The 25221-nt window shown below is 39.0% G+C and overlaps 3 protein-coding genes across 6 annotated transcripts in view; 1 reads left to right on the top strand and 2 right to left on the bottom strand.

Moving 5' to 3' along the window:
- Nucleotides 1–989: 989 nt before the first annotated feature.
- Nucleotides 990–9916, bottom strand: homeza (homeobox and leucine zipper encoding a). Its single transcript, XM_067363837.1, has 2 exons — nt 9760–9916; nt 990–3846 (listed from the first exon to the last, which is right to left on the bottom strand). Exon 2 carries the CDS (start codon nt 3815–3817, stop codon nt 1793–1795), a length of 2025 nt encoding a protein of 674 aa, XP_067219938.1. The 5' UTR covers nt 3818–3846; nt 9760–9916; the 3' UTR covers nt 990–1792.
- A 56-nt stretch (nt 9917–9972) lies between these two features.
- Nucleotides 9973–25221, top strand: part of si:ch211-14a17.10 (putative leucine-rich repeat-containing protein DDB_G0290503) — a 39171-nt gene continuing 23922 nt past the window's right edge. For 2 of the 4 annotated variants that reach the window (XM_067363834.1, XM_067363833.1), the window contains exon 1: nt 22282–25164. The gene's annotated coding sequence lies outside the window, so the exon portion shown is untranslated. Of the gene's footprint in view, nt 10082–22275; nt 25165–25221 lie in introns of those variants that run through there. The other 2 variants (XM_067363835.1, XM_067363836.1) reach the window with 2 other exon arrangements.
- Nucleotides 11668–21228, bottom strand: dhrs1 (dehydrogenase/reductase (SDR family) member 1). The gene is made up of 9 exons (XM_067363838.1): nt 20832–21228; nt 16155–16298; nt 15905–16048; nt 15711–15790; nt 13809–13941; nt 13513–13656; nt 13328–13397; nt 12379–12459; nt 11668–12284 (listed from the first exon to the last, which is right to left on the bottom strand). The coding sequence occupies exons 2-9, from the start codon at nt 16296–16298 to the stop codon at nt 12148–12150; spliced, it is 933 nt and encodes a 310-aa protein (XP_067219939.1). The 5' UTR covers nt 20832–21228; the 3' UTR covers nt 11668–12147.

Raw genomic sequence — 25221 nt, 5'->3', positions numbered from 1 at the left:
AAGTTTTCTCATTTGTTGAATGAGGCTATTGCTAGAATTGAAATGATACATGTAGACAAAATGTAACTTGCTTTCATTTCCCAGTAGAATTAGAATTGCAATTAAAAGAAATGCGAAAATCAAAAAACATCTCAACATTTTTATAAGCTTGGCTCAGTTAAAAAAAAAAAGGATTTCAGAAATATATGAAGTGCATTTTTCCAGTGTATTATAAAAGAACACAATATGAAAGGAACGAGAAAGAGGAACGTCTTCAAAAACTCTCCAGAATTATTGATTTATTGTATAATTATAACTATCAGCTGTATTGTGGTCCCTTTTTTTTATAGATGTGATAACAAAACTTAGACATGGTTCTACATATGTACAAAAGATCTGAGCTTCTAGCACACATAACCAACACTTGGGTGTCTGTGTTAAGTGAAATACTGATCTAATTTAAACCTTAGCTTTTTATACTAAATATAGTTCTACTCCAGATATTGTCAATAATTTGCAGGTCATGCCATTTCATTCCCCATTTGCCCAATTCAAATGTGATATAATTCTAGAGTTGTCAAAAGTACTGACTTTGGTACCAATCGGTACTTAAATTTTAAAAATGTGGCACTTTGAACGTTGTTGAGTGGATTTGTAAACACCTCTGATTGACCACTGTGATTGTCTACAATGATCAACACACGGCAGCGTTTGAAAGCACACGGAAGTGTTTGAATTTTTAAAGCGGGAGCGTTTGAAAGCAGCCGTCTATCAGTGGACTGGGTTGCGTTTCCCAAAGCATACTATGGTTGCAAGTTCTGTCGTTTCCAATAGAGTTCAGTGGGATTTACCACCATAGTTGACTAACGATGCTTTTGGGAAACGCACCCCAGTCCGTGATAGATGCCTGCTTTCAAATGCTCCCATGTGTATCTGTGCAAGCGCTAGGTGAAGAGCTTCATTGATGACTATTTAGATAATTGGACAGAATACAACAGTGAGTTAAACAATTGGTCATGTTTTATTTTGCCTCCCTGAAACACAAATTTACAGACAATAAGGCACAAGATTTTACAAAAGCTATGGCTTTTGTTGTCTTTTCATTGGAAACTGAACAAATCTGCAGTTGAGGGATGTATTGAAATGAAATGTTTATTCACAATGAAGTAGCATGATTAGAGAGATGGATCCATAAACCTCTAAGTGCGGAATGTTAGCTCATTGGAAGGGGAAAAAATATTGTAAACTTCAGTTTTAAATCATTTGAGAGGGAATCAATATGCAGTGCCATATGGATCTTCAATGAATCAAACAAAAACTTTTACAAAAACATACTCTCAAATTGCTAACATTTCTGGCCTAAACATCTAAACTACAGTACCTAATAGATAACCAAACCAAAGTTCCTGGAAAATTAAACAGTTTGAGCATCATATCAGTTCTAAGAAGCAGCAGTTAAGGCTCTAAAAGATTACTAACAATAATACCAACAACACAAACATAAGAAGTGGAGGAACAGCCAGTGTACAGATGACCCCCCCCCCCATAGCATAACAAGGGTAATACTTGGTAATGAATGTAGTCAAATAGTCGGTAAAGACCAAAAATACATTTAAGTTTTGCATTTTCAATACTGCCTGTCAGATAGATAACAAATGATGTAGTGGCTGTTGAAGAAAATATTTCACATTGCTGTTTTTTAACAGTGGAAAAGAGGGCATTGCATGAAGTAATTTTATAACTGGGGTCTTGCTAAATTACAGGACTCACAGCAGATTAACAGACATGAGCACAAACAGTTTTCTTCTTTATATTAATCAATAATAGTGAGCCCTGGGTCCAGTGTTGTACTGTCTTTAGACGCAAACCAGTCTCGCACCTGTTGGTAACTCATTTTTGACTTTCGGCAGAGATGGTCAAGGTCTTTCTCTTGCAATGGTCCCGTCTGTTGATAATACAGCTCTAACGGACTGATGTCTACAGAATCCATGGCAGACTTCTGTGTTTTTGTTGTGCTGTTCCCTTGTGACTTACGTTTCCTGTTGCCTTCACTTCCTGGGGTTCCACTGACATCGGCAGCAGCTGCTCCACTTTGTAACAATGCTATCTCGGCAAGCACTTGTTCACGTACGTCAGAATGCACCCAGCGTACATGTCCATTTTTTACAGCATAACGCGTGTCCCCAAACCACTGGATAATGTCAGCACGAGGCAAAGATGTTATTTCAACTAGCTGTGTGTATAAGTCACTCTTTGGCCATGGGCATTTCTGGAAGTATTCCTTTAGGATGGCCAGTTGCTCCTTTGTTTTCCTTGGTCGTCCCGCCACTGTTAATACTGAAGTAGGTGAAGAGTTGTCCAAGGAGTTTAGGGAGTTGTTCAAAGCATTTGCTTTGACAGAGCGTGCAGATTTCGAAGACCTGGCTGAGTGTTTTTTAGATGGGGTAATGGATGGAGAAGAGGAGGAGGAAGTGGGTGCAGCTGGCTCTAGAGGAGTCACACAATGTCCCTCGCTTTCCTGTTCGCTTCCAACTTCATCATTATTCTGTATCTCACTTTCCTCTGAACATTTCTCCTCATCTGCTCCTAATGCTCCGTCTTCAAATGCCTCAAGAGTGTTAGACAGGAAAAGCTGGAAAAACTGAGAGCTCCTTGACCGATTCTTTCGTGATCCTGTTTTTTGCCTGGTCTGTTCTTTGCCTTCGATGTCAGCATGCTGTGTAGTTTGCTTTTTAGTGGTGAGAGGAAGAGGCTGAACCTCCTGAGACTGAGATGATAGACTACAGTTGGGTTCAGTTTTTTCTCCTTGAGAAGCGGGTAATGACATTGTCAGTCCCCTACCATTTCGCAGCTGGTAGCGACTGTCACTAAACCATTTTCGAATCTCATTACGAGTTAGGCCAGTCTCCTCTTGTAAGCGCTGGAGCTCTGTCTCATCAGGCCAGTTCTCCTGCAGAAAACTCTTACGCAATACAGTTAACTGGGCTTTGGACTTTTTGTAGCGGCCATGCCGTGGCTGCTCAGATCCAACAGGAGACTCTGTAGAAGTAGGTGGGGTAGCTGCGTGAGGCGTTTCTGGCATTTCTACTGGTTGTCGGTAGTAGTACGAATCCTGAGGAGGAGGGAGAGATGAACGGAAACGTGAGGGAGCAGGAGAGAGCTTTGCTGGTTCTGTGCTTTCAGTTTTTTGTCTTTTGCGAGGCAATTGTGTACTTTGTGCTAGATCTTCTACATGGTCTTCTTTTTTTATAAAATCCTCATTTCCATTTTTCTTCATAGTGCTCTCTTTGTGTTCAGTCTCACTTGTTTGCCCTGGCCTAGACAGCTTGCGCCGCGTCTCTTCAATGTCCTCCGATGCCCAGCTGATTCCATACTTGATGCGTTGCACCATGAACCACACTTTGACTTTATCTAAGGGAAGAGCACAGACACGGGCAAGAGTGCTGACCTCTTGAGATGTTGGATAGGGGAAGGTGTTGAAGGCCTGAACAAGTTGAGGGACACTATCGAGCTCACGTGTTTGATCGGACTGGGTCCACACTAGCTTCAGTCCTTCAGATACCAAAGGAAGACATACTACAGAGTTATTATTAGTGCTGAAGCTTACTGCAGAGCTGCCATTGCTCTCTTTTGGTCTGCGATTAGAGGGGCTTGCATATTCCTTTCCATCGAAATTGTAGTGTGTTGATTTTTGCGGCCGTGGACTGGTGAGGTTTCCGTCGGAAATGTGGAATGCTGATTTTTGCAGCCGTGGACTGTTGAGGTTTCCGTCTTGTCTTTTTGCTGCCACCCCTCTTGGAGAGATAACTTTCAAGTCATGGTCAGTGTGCGTCGCCATCAGAGATGTCACACCTCTATTGCCACAGACTGAAAGAATAACACACAAAAAAAAACTGAGTCAAATAACAAGGAATACAGTTTAAGCCTTGTTTCTACATGATATTAAGATGCATTTTGGTCAATCGGATCACAAGTGGATGATGCTAAATACAGGTGTAAACGTTGTAAAACGTTTTGAGCTTGTCTACTTTTGTAGTCGAAAAAACGCACTCGACCGGATTGCTTTTGTAGTGGAAACGCTCATGTGGACGAATGCATTTGAACCAGCAAAAGACAGCCTACTCTCAGCGTAAACATTATGGGAAGCGGGCTAGCCAGACAGGATTTAAACTGAAGACACAAGTTTGGTTTGAAGAGGAAAAACATACCAAGCACAATGTTCTCTCATCATTCCTCATTTCTAACACACACTCACAGCGTTTGGTGTGTTCTTATGGCTATCAGAGCAGAAACGAAAGCTGCTTTCTATGTTTTTCCGGTAGCGTTCATAAGTAAATTGCACAAGCTTATTTCGTCCATTAGATCAAAAAGTCTAAAAAAGCCCATACATTTACCCTCCCCTCGAAGAAATCAGGACAGAAGTAGTTGAAAGTGGATAAAAGAGATTGATTAAAATACCAGGTGTAAATGGGAATGCGTCTCCCTCGTCCCTTTGTGATCCGATCGACCGAAACACACCTTAAAAGGATTAGATAACTTTCAAATACAATTTCTGATAATTTGCTCGCCCCCATGTCATCCAAAATGTTCATGCCTTTCTTTCTTCGAAAAGAAATTAAGGTTTTTGATGAAAACATTCCACAACATTTTTCCTTATAGTGGACTTCAATGGCCAACAAACGGTTGAAGGTCAAAATTACAGTTTCAGTGCAGCTTCAAAGGGCTTTAAACGATACCAGACGAGGAATAAGGTTCTTATCTAGGGAAAATGATTGGTCCTTTTTAAAAAATAAAATAAAATAAAAAAATACAACTGTATATGCTTTATAAACACAAATGACCGCCTTGCACGTGCTACTGCTTTCCGAATTCTTCAAAAAGCTTACGCTGTATGTCCTACGCCTTCCTTATTCTACTTACGGAAAACGTTCATGCCGTAAGTTGAATAGGGAAGGCGTAGGACATGCAGTGTAAACTTTTTGAAGAATACGCAATGCGGAAGCACATGCAAGGCAATCATTTGTGTTTATAAAGCATATACAGTAGGGCTGCACAATTAATCGTACGATTTGAAAAAACCCCCATTGAAATCGCGCTTAAACGATTTGCCTTAGTGCGATTATAAAATCGCAAAGCTGCAATTTTTTTTTTTATGCGTGGCTTATCAATTAATTATGGCTCCAAATGCTAATCCATCTGAAAACATCTGAAAGTTTGAATCGCTTATAATGTGCATTTCAAAAAACAACATGCGTAATACATCTTTCCAGACATGAGAAGCATTTATTAACATCTTGTCCAACAAAAGAAAACATTTCATAATATTTTCTACTCCAAACTCACTTCATAACACCTGAGCATCCTTCTGTCAGATGAAGTAGGTTCTTACACAGAATATGGCAGTCGTGTGTTTATTAATCATGTTTAATCAATCAAAACGTTTCAATCTTCTGTTTATTCAGCTACAGCGATTGTATAGGATTTCCTGGAATGACGCGTATTCTACTTCGGCAGCAAGGCATATTTGCAGTTTCTGCCCGAGAGCGCCCTCTGGCTTTCAGATGGAGAAGCATTTACTACTGATCACAGAGCCGTACAACTCTGACAAGCTACACATAAAATAATCGCAGCCTTTGCCAAATCGCGTGCGATAAATGTGCGATAAATCGTGCATCCCTAATATACAGTTATATATTTTTCAAAAATGACTGATTGTTTTGCTAGATAAGACCCTTATTCCTCATCTGGTATAGTTTAAAGCCCTTTGAAGCTGCACTGAAACTGTTTTTTGACATTTTGACCTTCAACCGTCTTGAGGCCATTGAAGTCCACTATAAGGAGAATGATCCTGGAATGTTTTCATTAAAAACCTTAATTTCTTCTCGACTGATGAAAGAAAAACATGAAAATCTTGGATGACATGGGGGTGAGTAAATTATCAGGAAAATTTTATTTGAAAGTGGACTAATCCTTTAATACCAGGTGGAAACAGGGCCTTAGGAATATTTTGGAAGTTTTTTTTTTAAATGCTTTCTAATGATAAAGTACAGCATAAAAAATAAGTTTATTGGCAGAGTAAGATTGCTATCATAATAAATTTGTTTTGGTAATTATCAAACCATCCAAATGTACAATGGAAATAATGCAGTGTACATTACAATGGAAATAGTACAGTGTATATTACAACACATACCAGTACAATCTGGATTTGTAGTCATTCGAGTTGGATGTTTTTTGTGGTTTGGGGTGTGTGTAAAACTGGTAAAAGCTGATCAGCGCAGCACTTTATGGATGAACACATGTCAATCATGGCCTAAATTGTGACTTTTTACACACATGGCCAGATTAGAAACTGCAGTTGCCTTCATAAGCATGTGCACTACCCACAATGCTATTTTTTGCATTTATTGGGTCTCAGTCGTGAAACACGAGCAGTTGTGTAAATCGTGTGTAAAGTGGTTCTGGTGTAAATGTTCGGATTCATTAAAATGTTCGTATTTTCCAAAAGAAATCTACACCTGCTCCCAGCCACGCGTAAATAGTGTGTTTAACATCCGAACGTTTTGCTTATTAATAAGGCTGCATTTTAATTCACCTTAATAAGGTACATATTTACACAGCATTTTGAAAAAATATTATATATAGTAATTACATAAGTTTTTTCTTTTTACTTTTATTGTGAGAGCCAGTAATAGCATCTGCAAACGGAGCACTTCAATCAAATAATTAATTGATTTCAATAGGGCTGGGCAAACTAATGGCCCCTTAATTTTTATGGAAATTGTTTCCTATAAAATGGCTATAATCCTTCGTTTGGTGTCATAATATGATACCCATATATAGTTGTCAGTCGGATTTAATGGGTGGGATTTATGGTAATTGAGAATGAGCGTGCACGCGCGTCCCATTTAGGACTGATTGGAATTCATTAACACACACATTTCACTATCTCTTCTGACGTTTATGAATGAGGAGAAGAATTTTCGGGAAGGTCTCTTTACGCGCAAATCACTCACATATTTACTCGTATATTTACGAATGTTTCATGAATGAGACCCATTGAACAGTTCATTTTTGTGAACTGTTAAATTCCTGCTTGTTTGTAAGCCGAATTTGTGAGGGGTGAAGAGGTTGGAATGCTGGGGGTAGTGGGCTGTTGCTGGCTGATGGGTGCTAGGATGATGCTTTGGGGAGGGGGTTAATGGGTGGGGTTCTGGTCAGTCTTTGGTTGTTCAAATCAACAACAGAATTGTTCAAATCATTTGCAAGATGCAGCCAACATAACCTCAGGAAATCTGACATTACTGATACCCATCCAGAGACTGAGTTTCAAGGAACGCCATTCATCAAACTCCCTACAAGTCATTAAACTGGAACTTTACGGTCAAGTCTACCGTCCAGCCATTGACTTTCTTCTCTTAAAGTTGAAAGAAGGACAGATGTCACCCCCTTCCCCCTGCCGTTCTCTTCCACACATTAGCCTTTTATTAAAGCCCGTCGTATACTCTACACCAATGCACACCCAACCCCCACTTTGGCAGACTTGGGCAAAAGAGAGATGGGGGCCCTGCCCTTCACAGCTCCCTTGCCCCTTTCCAGCGCACGTAATGCTCCACTTCCCCCGTTTGCCTAACCTCGTAGAACCATATAGAAGTTCGTTTAACCTTCCAACAGATGGCCAAAAGGATAGCAGGAGCCTGTCTCCGTTAAATAAAGGTAACAAATGTGCAATTTGTCAAGTTGGTTTGTTTGCCAGTTTTGCAGTTTGCCTAGCCTACCCAAAACAGCAAAGTCTACAGAGCACACGTTGGTCAACTAACTTATAATGGGTCTGTGCTTAAAAGGTCATCAAATCATGACAAGATGATTTCTCAGTGTTTGTCCTGAACTTAACTGATTATGGTCTCCAATTTCTAAATGAATGGCACAAGGATAAAGGATTAGTCCACTTTTAAATAAACTTTTCCTGATAATTTACTCACCCCCATGTCATCCAAGATGTTCATGTCTTTCTTTCTTCAGTCGAAAAGAAATTAAGGTTTTTGATGAAAACATTCCAGGATTATTCTCCTTATAGTGGACTTCACTGGCCTCCAGACAGTTGAAGGTCAAAATTACGGTTTCAGTGCAGCTTCAAAGGGGGTTAAACGATACCGGACGAGGAATAAGGGTCTTATCTAGCGAAATGATCGGTCATTTTCGAAAACAATGTATATGCTTTATATAAACAAATGTTCGCCTTCCAAGTGCCTCCGCCAAAACGCGTTTCCGTATTCTCCAAAAAGCTTACGCTGTATGTCCTACACCTTCCCTATTCTACTTATAGAAAAAGTGTAACTGGCACCGCGTTCGTTCTGTAAGTAAAATAGGGAAGGTGTAGGACATAAAGCGTAAGCTTTTTGGAGAATACGGAAATCAGGGAACCGGCTTTACTGACAAAATGCGCGATATATCGCCTAGCGATACTTTTTTTTTTTTTAGAAAATGACCGATCGTTTCACTATCTAAGACTCTTATGCCTCGTCTGGTATCGTTTAAAGCCCTTTGAAACTGCACTGAAACTGTAATTTTGACCTTCAACCGTTTGTTTGCCATTGAAGTCCATTATAAGGAGAATAATCCTGGAATGTTTTCATTAAAAACCTTAATTTCTTGTCGACTGAAGAGAGAAAGACATGAACATCTTGGATGACACGGGGGTGAATAAATTATCAGGAAAAGTGTATTTGAAAATGAACTAATCCTTTAAGTTTAAGCTTGTTGAAGCAGCATCCTATGCCTTTAATGAGCCCAAAACAAAGCCACGAACCACAGAAACCGATTTTGCCAGTAGTCAACGTGACCACGCTGTTAGGCAATACTGCTTGGAAAAGCATTGCAAATGTTAGGCAATTTACCACTACACGCAACGAGCAGGCCAGTCATCTACAAAACAAGTTGGAGGTGAACTTGACAGGATAAATTCCAGACCGCCTGTGGTGACCTCATTTATCAGATGATGACTTGGAATGACTCGACTAAGCGTAAAGTCCCTTGAAGTCAGAGTAGCTTTTGTCATCGCATTGTTACCATTTATACTTTAGTGTCCAATTTGGAAAGACCTTATGAAATATACATTTTACAAATACATTCACAATGTGATAATTGATATTAATGTGGTCCAAAATAATTTGTGAGAATTTACTATTTTATATTACATAATATTAATAATTTTTAAGTATTAATATTTAATTGTAATATTTTTAAACATGAACAATGGTCTATCATACATGCCTCTCTATGAATCAGAAATACAACGTTAAATAAACTTGGTTAGACTTGTTGGAAATTGCGTCATTGGCCGATGTTTGTCCATGGCCTCTCTTATAATCAGCTTATGTGGGGAACTTTTGACGCAGGTCGAAGGACGTGAGATGAGATCACTACAGTATGTATTCATCCAACAAACAGTAAGCAGGTGTAAGGGCCATGATAAGCCGAATGCTTCTATAATTAACAAGGGTTTCTGCCTAAAGAGTGTTTGTACACAAGCGCATTCGTGGCGCAGGATCCGCTCACGCTTCACATAAACTCCCGTTGTCCCACTTAAACGCATTCCTCGTTCAAAACAAATGCTTCATATAGTGTGAACACGACGCGACGCTAAACAAAATCGCCTGACCCATCGCGTGGCTTCCAGGATCCAATAACAAGCTTCGAGAGCTTTAATTCCGTCTCGGCTACGCTTTAAAACTTTACGAATGTAAACAGTAAAGCAATTCGCGTTAAACAGCAACTCACCGCTTGAATTTCTCCCAAGGCTGTATGTGGATACGCCACTTCAGCTGGTCTGTATCGTCCGTTGTCGCTTTTGTTCTGGAAATCCCGAAGTGTTTTTCGCCTGTCCGGTCAGACCGAGGCTAGACAGAGAGGATCAGGAAACTCTCGGACCAGCCCCCTCTTTCTCATGAAACGACGGTGCATTGCTCGTCCAGGTCCAATCCGGGAAGGAGAGGAATGGGAGGAGGAGCACAGCTGAAACTTGGCCCCGTGAATGCACTTCCCATCTGGGAAGTGATTACCATGTGAATTGTGCCACATGAAATGTTTTAGGAGTCTCCAGGTAAGGCTGCAAATCATTATTCTTTGATCAGACATGTCAGAAATAAGTTTATGATTAACTTTATGAATGTTAGAGTTAACTGAATCCATGAATTATTGGTTTGAGGTTAAAGGATTAGTTCACTTTCAAATAAAATTTTCCTGATAATTTAGGCCCCGTCCACACGGAGACGTTTTTGTGAATATGCACAAATTTTGTATCGGATAGGCATTTCGTCCACACGGATCCGGCGTTTTCGAAAGGTGCTATTTTTTGAAATCGTGTCCCAGAGCGGATAAATCTGCGTTTTCGTGTGGACAGCCTATCCGTATATTATATAACAGCAAGAACAACAGCAATAGCAGACTCTAGATGCTTTTGTTTGTGCTACTGAACCAAAATAAAGCGTTATTTCTAAGCTTTACTATATACAGCACGCAAGGTTTATGCGCATGCTCCAAGTCTTGTTCGCTGCTTTAAGTGCATCTCTGTGGCAGAATTACAGCACCACATAATGGTCTGGCATGTATACTACATTTTGAGTCTTTCAGTGGTTTCGTGTGGACGCAGATATTTTTTGAGACGAGTTAAAAAAAAAGATCGGTTTATGGTAAGCTCCGGCTTCATGTGGACGTAGCCTTACTCACCCCCATATCATCCAAGATGTTCATGTCTTTCTTTCTTCAGTCGAAAAGAAATTAATTAAAATGAATACTCCTTATAGTGGACTTCAATGGGCACCAAACGGTTGAAGGTCAAAATTACAGTTTCAGTGCAGCTTCAAAGAGCTTTAAATGATACCAGACAAGGAATAAGGTCTTATATAGCGGAACGATCGGTCATTTAAAAAAAAATACAACTGTATATGCTTTATAAACACAAATTATCGCCTTGCACGTGCTTCCACTTTCCATATTCTTCAAAAAGCTTATGCTGTATGCCCTACGCCTTCCCTATTCAACTTATGGGCAAAAATGTAACTGGCGCTGCGTTCATTCCGTAAGTTGATTAGAGAAGGCGTAGGACATACATTGTGTTTATAAAGCATATACAGAAAATGGCTTATTGTTTCACTAGATAAGACCCTTATTCCTTGTCTTGTATCGTTTAAAGCTCTTTGAAGCTGCACTGAAACTGTAATTTTGACCTTCAACCCGTTTGGAGGCCATTGAAGTCCACTATAAGGAGAACAATCCTGGAATGTTTTCATCAAAAACCTTCATTTCTTTTCGACTGAAAGACAGAAAGACATGAACATCTTGGATGACATGGGGGTGAGTAAATTATCAAGAAAAGTTTATTTGAAAGTGGACTAATCCTTTAATTTTGAATTTGATACAGCCTGGTGTCCAGGAAAACTCCTAATTGATTGACTGTTCATTTTGCACTAATGGACTGGTCATTTTTCAACTTATTACACAGTTAAATGACAACGTACAAGAAAAATTGATTTGATTTAAATTATTTAGCATATTTGTAGAGAATGGAGAGGCATAAATTGAGCACATCTGTGTATGATTTCCCAGATGAGTGGACAGTTATGTAGCGTTACCCTGAGTGCTGTGGTTGACCAATCACAATCAAGTATTCAAGAGCAATATATCAATCTATCAACAATACAACACAAAAGACTAGTAAAATGTCAGTATTTATTGTATGGGAAGTGTACATTCGTTGTGGAAAACAATGAGTTGTAACAACAGTAATGCTGATGAGAGAAGCAGTCAAGCAACAGGAGGATCTACATACTGTAAGTGTTTTTGTGTTGTTTCTAGTTTGATTTTAGTGCTGTGTCGTTGCTAGGAAGTTTCCATCTATTTGTATATAAAAAAAATCCTTGCTACGAGCACTTTACTGATGAAACTGTGACTTAACAGAGCACTTACATACTGTTGAACTCATGTTGATTTGATTGCTTCTACTATTCTCATTTGTAAGTCGCTTTGGAGAAAAGCGTCTGCTAAATGACTAAATGTAAATGTGAATTGTGCAATAAGTGTCTTCCAGACTCAACTACTGCAATTTTAATTAGTGTAAAGAAACAATAAAAAAAGACAGGATTATAAAAATAGGCACTGTCTCTGCATTTAGAATTTGCCACTGCCAAGACTCAGCATGGAACGAGGCACTCTGATGAATGAAGGAGTCAATACGGAGAGCCAGGACACGTAGGGTACCTGGGAAAGGATGAACTTCATAGAGGTGTAGTCCACGACACTGCGGCCTGGAAAGACAAGGAGTGCATCAAAAACACTTTATGTATCTTTGTTCATAACTGGAGGAAACATCACTCCAGCATAAACATCTTATCTCCGTACCATCAACATCCTTGAGTCCATAGCGCCGAGCCAGGTCACAGGTCATCAATACTTGCCCGGTCATGGACATCAGACTTTTATCTGTTTGTCACCAAGAAGCAGAAAGTAACACATGAGCAAGAGCCTTCAAGCAATTAATTTTTTACCAGCTTGCCTTTCATGGTAATTCACAACCATGTTAACTTTAAAGGGTTAGTTCACCCAAAATTAATTACTCACCCTCATGCCGTTCTAAACCCGTAAGACCTTCATTCAGCCTTCAGAACACAAATGAAATCTGAGAGCTTTCTGTCCCTGCATTGACAGCAACGCAACTACCACTTTGACGCTTCAAAAAGTTCATAAAGAGATTGTAAAACGAATCCATATGAATTGAGCAGTTTGATCCAAATTTTTGACAAGACTCGATCACTTTATATGATGAACAGATCTGATTTAGGCTTTTATTCAGATATAAACATTCATCAGTGAACATAAAAAGAAGCTCAACCGAACCTGTTTGACATGCGAGAACAAACCTCTTGCTGAAGCTCAAATGTGCTGTGTAACGAGAATGAACCTCACTGGTTTTCGTACAAACATGCTTGAGATTCCATTTACCACAACTGATGTGAGTTGATATTTTTATCTGAATAAAAGCCTAAATTAAATCTGTTAATCATATAAATCAATCGAGTCTCTTCAGAAAATTTGGACTAAACCGCTCAATTCATATGGATTCGTTTTCACAATCTCTTTATGAACTTTTTAAAGCGTCGAAGTTGTAGTTGTGTAGCTGTCTATGGAGGGGCAGAAAGCTCTCAGATTCCATTAAAAAGATCTTCATTTGTGTTCTGAAGATGAACGAAAGTCTGACAGGTTTGGTACGACATGGGGGTGAGAAATTCATTTTTGGGTGATCTATCACATTAACTGCTCATTAAATCTAAAAAAATAATAATAATCCAACCTTTGGCCAGCTCAACTATGCATCGTCCACTAAACTCTGTTGTTTCACCCTTACTGAAAACTTCCTTGAACTGAGAAACAGATTGTAAACAAATATTTAGCATGATATTTTTATATCATAAAACATCATACCCATTTCACATAAACAATGCGAATTAATATCTGGGACAAATAAAAATTGCTTACTTTGGGATCAAAACCTGGAGACGCCTCATCCTGAGATGTATACTGACTAATTAACTCAGTCTGAACTGCCCCTGGCCAGAGGCTTACAGAAACCACACCTTTCTTCTTCAGCTCTATTGCCATGTCCGCTGCCATTCTGTCACACTGAAAAACAGAACCAAAAGAAAGATGGAGCATAAATGCTCTGAGAATAATAAAGGAATAGTAGGCAACACACTCTGTGCAACTGAAATAATCTGGCTTTCAAATATGATACACTGAGAAGGACTGCAAGAATCTGTAATGTTGTGACTCACTGCAGCCTTGCCGACGCCATAGGATACATTAAAGAGATAGCGCAGGCCACCCATGGATGATATGAACACAATCAAGCCCTTGCCCTGAGCCACCATCATCCTTGCAGCATACACTGAGCAGAAATAGTGACCCCTGTAAAAACACAATGACCATGATCTCTGATATGGCTCTGAAAGGACTGTCATTTTGTGATTTTTTTCTTTTCTTTCCAATTCGATTTAATTCATGGTGTAAAGGGTCAAATAAGTCAAATTTTGATTTATTTTGATCTGGTTCGGTACTAAATGCCCTGATATTCTCACAACAACAAAGTTATTTTTCCTTCTTCGCTGTGGGGTAAAAAGAAATTGCCGTGGTATACTGTTAATGAACATCCTGATGATGGTTATCCTAGAAGTTTGCTTTGGCAAGCTGTTTCAAACTCCTGAAATGAACCCCAAACGAACATTGTATTGGCCTGATTTTGTTTCGAAATGACGTCACACCAGTTCATTCTTTGATTTCGCGATAATTAAAAGTATATAAGCGATAAGTATATAGGGGCCTTTAAGCTGTCATATACTACCATTCACAAGTTTGGGGAAAGATTTTTTTATGAATATTTTTATTCATATATTTTAATATATGTTAAAGGCTTAGTTCACCCAAAAATGATTAAAAAAATTAATTACTCACACTCATGTCGTTCCAAACCCGTAAGACCTTTGTTCATCTTCGGAACACAAATGAAGATATTTTTGATGAAGTCTGAGAGGTTTCTGTTACCCCTTTTCCACCAAGGCAGTTTGAGTGCTGGTTCGGAGCCAGAGCCTAGCTTCAAATCAGTTCTTTGTCTTTTGACACACAAAGCACCAGCTCCGAACCAGGAAAAGTGGTTCGTAAGTAGCACCAAAACATTGCTGGGCTAGAAGTAAGAACCGCTTGCGTCAGGGGCTGGGGGCGGGGTTACCGTGACCAACAAGAAACTTGTGGCCGCCATTTTTGAAACAGCAGCTAATCGAGCTAATAGCAGCTCGATTGTAATCTCCGTCTATACAAATTACGGCGAGCCGTGTTTGGATGCCGATATAGGTTCGCAAAGCCATGAGCATCAACAGTAGTGAAACATCCACGATTGTTGATAGAAGACAAACGCACATGCACAAGTGCTCCACCCGAGAGCATCACAACATGCGCTTTGTGTTCAGACTCGCGCTTCAACTCAATGCACACGCACAAGCGTTGTGTTCAGACTCACGCATTACGCACATGCGCAAGTGTTTACAAGAGCATCATGACACATGCGTTTTGTGTTCGGACTCGAGCGTCAACTCAACGCGCAAGCGCTCTTCCCGAGAGCTGGCACTGTTATGTGAACACGCTTTGGATAATATTATTTTGTACGTAAAGTGGTAAATTGTTTTATGCAAAGAAATTACAAACCACAACATTTTATAAAATTGAATTTAAGCCAATGGAGTCACATGGAGTACTTTAATGATGTCTTTTTCTTACTTTTCTGGTCCTTGGAGTGGTAGTTTTGTTGGATCTCTATGCAGGGACAGAAACCTCTCAGACTTCATCAAAAATATCTTAATTGTGTTATGAAGATGAACGATGGTCATACAGGTGTGGAACGACATGAGGGCGAATCATTAATGAGAGAACAAAACTTTAAAATAGTTACTTAAAATTGTAATAATATTTCACAATATTGTTTTGCTGTATTTTTGAGCAAATAAATGCAGCCTTGGTGGTATAAGAGACTTCTTTCAAAAACATTTTAAAAATCTTACAATCCCCAAACTTTTGAACGGTAGTAAATATGAGTGTCTTGAAATGTATTCAAAATTCTTTATACATCTCTTTCTGCATAACATTTAATTATGTCATTTGGAGTGACCTCCAGATCTTTACTGTACCTGAGTCCAGTGTTGTTGATGGTGTCCCAAATTTCTGGATCCTGCTCCCAGAACTTTTTGTTCATGTTATCGAAAATAGCCTAACGCATAAACATAAACACAACAATAATAAAAATGTACTTTTATTAAACAAACTAAAGATAAATCAAGTTTATAAAATCGGAATACTTGTTCCATTGTTAGCTGTAACAGACCTGTACACCAGCGTAAGCATTATTCACCAACATGTCAAGCCTGCCATTCTGCTCAAGCTGGACACGTTCAAACAGCTCCTTGATGTCATCCTCTTTAGATGAGTCACAGACCACAGGGAGACACTGGCCACCTCTCTCAGTCACCTGTCATCATTAAAATAAAAGAAGCATGAAATCAGTATCACCTTCCCCAAAATTGCACAAACCACAGAGGGTTATTAATGGTACAATCGATAGCCAGTTTCCAAACCTCAGCTGCTGTCTGCTTTAAAGTTTTCTCCTGTCGACCAGTGATGTACACAGTAGCGCCAGCCTCAGATAACTGAAGGGCAATACCTCTTCCAATTCCTCTGGAAGCACCAGTCACCACACAAATCCATCCTGATAGTGCCATCTGACAAACACAGATGTCTGATTCATAAAGTTGTTCTTTTGAATTGGTTACACAACCCATTTAAATGATTCATTTAAAACTACAACTAAAGGCCTGTTCATACCAAGGATGATAACTATAACGATCTTGGCTGCGTTCCACTCCACTAGTAGACACACACTCACAAACTTCCCTAAGCACTTTCCCTCAAGGTAATCCCTGCCGCTATTTTGAAGTGCGTTCCACTTCATGAAGTGGACGAGGGAAGTTTATATGGACAGACCCTCGCTCACTCGTTTAAAATCGAGTCTACTTCATATTTACACTTCAAGCAGCTCCTTATACCACAGTGCAACATGATTGTGACGTCACAGCATATCACGTTTAATTTACCCCACCACAAACAACTCTATGATACACTATATTGCCAAAAGTATTGGGACACCCCTCCAAATCGTTGAATTCAGGTGTTCCAATCACTTCCATGGCCACAGGTGTATGAATCACGCTTCTCTGTCTGGCAATCCGATGGACGAGTCTGGCAGTTACCAGGAGAACGGTACTTGTCTGACTGCATTGTGCCAAGTGTAAAGTTTGGTGGAGCAGGGATTATGATGTGGGGTTGTTTTTCAGGGGTTGGGCTTGACCCTTAGTTCCATTGAAAGGAACTCTTAATGCTTCAGCATACCAAGACATTTTGGACAATTTCATGCTCTCAACTTTGTGGGAACAGTTTGGGGATGGCCCCTTCCTGTTCCAACATGGCTGCGCACCAGTGCACAAAGATAAAGACATGGATGAACGAGTTTGGTGTGGAGGAACTTGACTGGCCTGCACAGAGTCCTGACCTCAACCTGACAGAACACCTTTGGGATGAATTAGAGAGGAGACTGTGAGTCAGGCCTTCTCGCCAACATCTCTGCCTGACCTCACAAATGCACTTCTAGAAGAATGGTCAAAAATTCCCATAAACACACTCCTAAACCTTGTTGAAAGCCTTCCCAGAAGAGTTGAAGCTGTTATAGCTGCAAAGGGTGGGCCAACTCCATATTAAACCCTACGGATTAAGAATTGGATGTCATTAAAGTGCATGTAAAGGCAGGCGTCCCAAAACTTTTGGCAATATAGTGTATATTAATTTTTTTTTTTTTAATATTTAATACTACCCAAACACACCTATATACATATGCTGCATTAAACAATTATGTAAGGGAAAAAAATAAATAATAAATCAACTCCATGGCGGATTCCATGTGATCAAGGGCTTAGGATGTTCCAATTCAGCCCATTGCATGAGTTCCACCAGTAATGAGCACTTGTGCAACGTTAGCAATGACATCCGAGTCAACGAGACTGAGGGAAGTTAGCGAGTGAAGGGCATTAAAAAAACGTGGCTGCTATGGAGGTAGCCTGAACTAATTAAGTGCTGCGTGTATGACATTACTTTGTAGGCCAAAATGCAAGTTAGCATTTTAGCACTTTCAGTTTCATTGTCCCGAAGTCAATGTTTGTTTGTTTTTTTATGGGATTTTGGTAAAATGGATAAAATAAGGTCTGTGGTGAAAACAAGCTCAAGACACTTTCATGTTTTATTCTACAACATAAAATACATTAGTATTACCCCACTCGTGATTTTTTTAAGCTGTTGTTAGCACTTGGCAGCTAACAAGTGGCTAAATAGGACTACAGAGGCTGTCGGAATATTAAACATAATCATGCTGAACAGGTAAGCTTTTACAAGCCTCATTGTGCTCTTATAAACTATATTCTAGATCAAACTTTCTATCTTTATCTTTTTTAGATAAAAACTGAAAGAGGTCTTAGTGTTGGTGACGCTACCATGGTGTTGTTCACTTATAGCCTACCTTTAGTTTCTTACTTCTGGCAACTGCATTTGGGCTTCAAAATTCATAAAAGCTGTGCTCATCTGTGAAAATTATCTTGTTGGACAAAACGTGCAAGTATAAACTTTTGTTGATCACATCGAAAAATTCTATTGGTTTATTGTCGAGGGAATCAGTGTGATGCTAACTGCTGATTGGCCTACAAAGTGACGTCATACCTGCACCACTCTATAGAGTACCTCAGGGATGACGTGTTTTTGTAGGCCAACTCAGAAGTTAGCGGCGCACGGGTTCCCTCGATCGAAAGCCTATTAATTTTTCCCATAGACTTTTGGAAAATCGCAAAAAATAAGCTCTGTGTTTAACAAAGGGTTATGACACTTACATGTTTTGTCTATCAAGCTAATCTTTACAAGTTAACACAACATTTATACATTCTGAAGCCTAAATAAAGTCGTCAGATATAAGAAGCTAACAGCAGGCTATAAACGTACTACAGCACACCATGGTCGCGGATCAACGTCACCACCACCAAGCTTCCTCAAACTTTATTTAAAAAACAACTTTATTTAAAAACATGCTCGCTGATTATGATCTGCACTGTGTATGAATACTTATCCACGTTTTCATGAGAAATGCTGTCCTGTTTGTCATGATGACGTCTAAAATCCCCGCCAAAGGAAGTAGTCCTTTTTAGCAACTTGTTAACAACCGCCATTTTTAAAGGTGCCCAAGAATGCTTCTTCACAAGATGTAATATAAGTCTAAGGTGTCCCCTGCAAGTGTCTGTGAAGTTTCAGCTCAAAATACCCCATAGAATTTTTATTATTCAATTTAACTGCCTATTTTGGGGCATCATTAAATATGCGCTGATTCAGCACGCTTCCCCTTTAAATGCTCGCGCTTCCCGCCCCAAGCTCATAACTCTATAATACATTGCATAAACAAAGTCCACACAGCTAATATAACCCTCAAAATGGATCTTTACAAAGTGTTCATCATCAGATTGCGTAAGTATGGTATTTATTTTGATGTTTACATTTGATTCTGAATGAGTTTGATTGTGTTCCGTGGCTAACTGGCTAATGCTACACTGTTGGAGAGATTTATAAAGAATGAAGTTGTGTTTATGAATTATACACACTGCAAGTGTTTAAAAATGAAAATAACGACATGGCTCGTCTCCGTGAATACAGTAAGAAACGATGGTAACTTTAACCACATTTAACAGTACATTAGCAACATGTTAACAAAACATTTAGAAAGACAATTTACAAATATCACTAAAAATATCACGATATCATGGATCATGTCAGTTATTATTGCTCCATCTGCCATTTTTCGCTGTTGTTTTTGCTTGCTTACCTGCATAAAGTCTGTTGGTTCAGCTGTGCTACTCCAGACGTTAATACTAGCTTGTCTAATGCCTTGAACATGGGCTGGCTTATGCAAATATTGGGGGCGTACATATTATTGATCCTGACTGTTGCATCACAGTCAGTGTTATGTTGAGATTCGCCTGTTCTTCAGAGGTCTTTTGCACAAATCAAATTTACATAAAAAGGAGGAAACAATGGAGTTTGAAACTCACTGTATGTCATTTCCAGGTACTGAACTCTAATTATTTAACTATGCCGAGGCAAATTCAATTTTCAATTCTACGGCACCTTTAAGACACAATAAAATTTTAAATAATCACAAGCGGGTTATAACTGGTGTGTTTTATGTCATAGATCAAAATATGAAAATATTTAGAGGCTTTGTTAACCACAGACCTTATTTCAGGCGATTTAGCAAAAACACATTTGAAAAAAAAAAAAAAACCAGGGCGATGGAACTGAAAGTCCTAAAATGCTAACTCACTTCCGGGTTTTGCCTACAAAAACACATCATCCCTGACATACTCTATTAGGTTTAGGGATTGGGTGTAGCTAGACCTTCAAGCTGTACACCCATTACATCAAGTGGGGGAACTGGGCGTCAAGCTACACCCATAGACCTTATTCAGAGCAGCGCCATGATGACAGGTATGAAAGTGAGGCTTAAAACTTTCCAGAGCTCATGTTTACTTTCTTGTCTACTGTAATTTCTTTGAAAGATATTTTTGCAGTGTTTTGTAAGCAGAACAATCCAAAAACACATTAAATAACAGTACAACCCACTGCAGGTATTTCCCTCACACCCTCACTTTCATTAAATCAAAGATGGCGCAGAGCTTGAGCATTTAAAGACGACAAAACTATGTGTTAACACCACAGACTGGTTAACACACATTATTTTAAGTTAAGTAATATGCAGAACGTCAGAAACGCGATGACGTAATTACATGATGGCGGTATGAACAGCTGAATCATTTTGTTGTCGGTTCTTTTAAACGAACTGTTCCTAAAGAACCGATTCGAAAATGAGTCATTAGTTAATAACAGGTAAGCAAGCGGAGAGAAATACAAGCACGTCACCCTGTGGTCACATGCATCCATTGCAACAAAAAATAATTGGCCCGAAATTAAAGTTATGCAACAGTTATGCGTCACAATTAATTATCTAAGCGTCGTGCAGATGGAAGGGTACATTTGAATTCTTGTGCCACTCCTTTGACACCTTGTCGACTTTGTGTTTAATGGATAGAATATCATTTACGTATGTCATGAAAATCCTATTGCGCTTTTCATTTACATAGGCTACATATGTATGCAAACGAAACACGTACCTGTTCGACGCTGCGTTTGAACGGTATTTGTCGCTCAGGAACTCTTGCCTAAACTTGAAATCTCCAACGACAGGCAAAGTGTGATGAAATGATGAACTGCTGCACATATAACGTGCAGATAAGACAGTCCTGTTTATCCTCCCATTCCCGTAATGCGCCTAATATAATGCCAATGCGTTTTGCAAATGTAAAGAGTGCTTTTACAAGCCTATTTGAACCATAAATCACCCACCCTATGTATACAAATGTACAATATAATGTAGTTATTTTCCATTTCTTCAGCTTTTATTCAACTTTAGCCTAATCACAAAAGCAGGAAATCCTGGACTTTTGTTTTTGTTTACAGCAAAATAAGGTCCTCTGATCTGCAAAAATGAAAATTCTGTCATTTATTACTCACCCTCATGTAGTTCCACACCCATAAGACCTTCTTTCATCTTCAGAACACAAACAGAGATATTTCTGATCAAATCCAAGAGCTTCTGACCTCCCTATAGCCTACACAGCAATGTCATAACCAATTTCAAGACCCATAAAGGCAGTAAAGACATTGTTAAAATAGTCCATGTGACTGCAGTGGTTCAACCTTAATGTTATGAAGCGACAAGAATCATTTTTGTGCGCAAAAACAAAACAAAAATAATTCAACCATTTCTTTTCTTTCCTGTCAGTCTCCTACGCTGTTTACGTTGTAAACACAGTGCAGCACTTCAGTGTTAAGGCAGGAACACACCAAGCAGACGGCGACGAACTAGCGGTGATGAAAGCAGACTGCGGGGTTTGCTCACGTCGGCAGCGTTTGGGTCCAAAGATGCCCTGACACACCAAACCGACGCTCAACAGCCAACGGCCAAGTAGCACGTCCGTTCTGCGCCTGCGTAGATGAAATGCCTTTCCGAACCAGCAGGTGGCAGTAGTTGAACAGCCAATCAGAATGATCAGATGGCCAACGGACCGATGAGCTCCAACACTGATTCAACATGTCGAATCGGCCGGAAAAAAGCAGATGAGGACCAACTTCAGCCGACGGTGCGGAACACACTGAGAAAACTGTCAAAAACTGCATGACGGCCAACTGTCGGCTTGGTGTGTTCCTGCCTTTATACATCAGAACGCCTGTGTCAGCATCACATGCATGCATTATGTTGATCACATGATCAGCTTTGGCCAATAATGAGTCGGTGTTCTGACGTAGAACCTGGAAGCGCTGCACTGTGTTTACAACATCAACACCGTAGGAGACTGACAGGAAAGAAAATAAATTGATGAATAAAGTCGTTATTTTTGATTTGTTGACGATTTTATTGATGTCTTTACTACCTTTCTGGGCCTTTAAAATGTTTATGACTCTGCTATGTATAGGGAGGTCAGAAGCTCTCAGATTTCATCAGAAATATCTTAATTTGTATTCTGAAGATGAACAAAGGTTTATGGATGTGGAATGACATGAGGGTGAGTAATTAATGACATTTTTGGGTGAACTAACCCTTGAACATCCATGGGACCTTTCAAAATGGTAGTCATATGGGTAGTTTTTGGCTACTAATTTTCAAACAATATAACACTCTACTGGTGTACTATGCAAGGAAGCATATTCAGCAATATTTCTGAGCAATCACATTGACTTCTAGGCCACCACTCTGACAATAGTCATTTAATTACATAATTAAACCACAACCAAATAGTGGTTTTCACTGAATTGTTTATGTAGTCACTTCATTTACCCTACAGAGCTTGGATTTATGACAATTATTGTGAACTTTGCCATTTATTATTTCCAAATAACCTTTACTCTAAATCTACTTTGATGTCACTCTGCAGAGTCACCACTGCTTGCATGTTACCATTATAAGAGAATTAAAGACCAAAGTCCAAAACATCTACCCCTTTTTAATAGTGTGTGGCATCACACTGTCTCCCAGTAACCCATTTTCATTGTCTTTTTAAAGGTGCAAAGTACACACGGTTTAATAAGAAGCTACCATGGTTAGATTCAGTCGAAGCGCTGTGTGTTTTCCTCACACGGATAAAAGCTTAATAAAAAAGATTCAATCTTAGCAATAAAAAATAAGCAGTAAAGTTCAGAGATGTTCAGTGACAAGCATCATCATTCGAGCAGATGTCATATATTGCTGTTACAGTACACCAAATAATGTTTGAACTTAGAAGAAGAATTTTTATTAATATTAATAGTCTCAAACACATCATTTATACGTTTAAGCACTAATAAGCCAAGAAAGCCTTCGAATACATCTTCATCTCCAGCAGATACACAAACCTTAGGTGACTTGCATTATTTTTAGGGGTTCAAGCGTAGCACTAAAACCCTTTTGTAATTGTCAAATTTCCAAGGATCAGCATTCTCCCCTAAAAGTGATCGGTCATACCAAACCATAAGTCATATAGACTTGAAACTTTGAGGGCTGGTAGTACACCATCTACATCACCTGATGGCAGCGCTACAGCGATCAAAAGTACGAAATGGCTCATAATGGCTCATGCCAAAGTTGCTAAGGGGCGCCAAAACTTTTACTAAAATGGCTATAACTCGTGAACAGAATGAGATATTTTCACCAAACTTGGAACACCTGTCTATGGGCTCAATCTTTGGTCACAGCAAAAACACAGAGGTGATCGGCCACTAGGTGGCGCTATAACAGGACAAAAACCATGAAAATGGGTATAACTCCTGCAACGTTAGTCCGATCGACTTGAAAATTGGCATGTAGTGTTTTCGTCCGAGGGGCCATTATTGTCTTTGAGGACATTGACGCATCTCATTGCCATTCGCCAATGAATTTCAATTTAAAAAACCAACATTGGCGAACTAGTCGTAGGTTTGATAACTGTTAAAAGCTTTAAAAATTGCCCGTATCGGCTGTAAATGGTATTTTCCATGTATGATCGAAATGGTTATAGGCTAAATAAATCAAAAATTCTTTTTACGCATGTGCTTAAAGGCCTTAAAATGCTTGAACCCTGTTGATTCCTGCTATATTTTTTATTGCAACCCTAATAATTCCAAATTGTGAGTCCATGTATGATGTCAAATAAATTAAAATGTAGCCTAAGTAATATTTAATATGAAACTAACATTTTGAGTAGTCAAAATGATAAAATATTTTAGAATTCAGAACTATTGTCCACTATGAAGCAAGGTTCTGTTTTTCTTTTCTTTTTTTAGTGAACTGCTGATGAATTTGCATGACAAATAAAAGTGACCATGTCATTGACATTTGCTAAATTCAAAACCACTCTGTTATCACTATGCTCAGGGCTGGGTGTGCCTTATACACATATTTTCCTCTTTTGCAATGCTAGTTTTTGCAATGAAGATCACTGTCAGTGTTACAGTCACAGTTAGATGAAATTTGTGTTCATGCAAATAGTTCTGTAAAACTACTTTTGACAGCATATTTTTGATGCTCAAACTTTGTGGTTTGCATAAATGGAACAAAAGAGGATAAAATATAAATGTTTTGTTTTTAGGAATACATTTATAAACATTTTAAACAGAAATATATTTAATTGATATGTTCTTTTAATTTAATAGTTAAATTAGTAGCAAGAAACTGAACCACAACTCTGTGATGGTGGCAATAAATTCATAAACCCAAATGCTGGACAATGATGACATCGCAATTTTGACACAACCTCATCTATATTAAAGAGATGACCTAAAATCATTTACTCACCCTCAAGTTGTTCCAAACCTGTATGAGTTTTTCTTCTGCTGAACACAAAAGAAGATATTTTAAAGAATGTCCGTAATAGTATTTAGTATCCATAGTATTTTTCTTTTTCCCCACACTATAGAAGGGCCTACTGTTTGGTTTCCGACATTCTTCAAAATATCTTCTTTTGTGTTCAGCAGAAGACAGAAATTCATACAGGTTTGGAAAAATGTGAGGGTGAGTAAATGATGGCACAATTTTAATTTTCAGGTGAACTATCCCTTTAAAGCCAGCTAAACGACATATTTAAAACAGCAGAATAAAATTGCATGTACATGATGAAAACAAGTGACAGTGCAGATGACAAATGGCAAAATACATTTGGCCGAAACTCTCATTCTTCTTGTCCTGTCTTAGGTCATATAAGGAGTTATTCAGAACTAGCTAAGTCAGTCTAACAGTGTCTTCTTCCGGCATGAGAGGTCAAATAACCTCGTGAAAATGAGAGTTGGGCAATAACGGACCAATCTGTTTTCGTATATATAAAGCGCAAAAGCTCACTGCGATATTATTTTCACACACAATAATGGGGTGGAAAGATAATCTCCTGATTTGTTCTTTCTTTGTGTCAGCTTACCTGCTGACACAGGCTAAATGCGGTAAGGCCAGCATCGCTTTGATTGTTCACTCTGTCTTCTTTCTAACGAGAGAAAGAA

Source organism: Chanodichthys erythropterus, chromosome 16, assembly GCF_024489055.1.
Source record: "Chanodichthys erythropterus isolate Z2021 chromosome 16, ASM2448905v1, whole genome shotgun sequence".
NCBI classification, from domain to species: domain Eukaryota; kingdom Metazoa; phylum Chordata; class Actinopteri; order Cypriniformes; family Xenocyprididae; genus Chanodichthys; species Chanodichthys erythropterus.
This window is presented reverse-complemented; position numbering and strand designations above follow the sequence as displayed.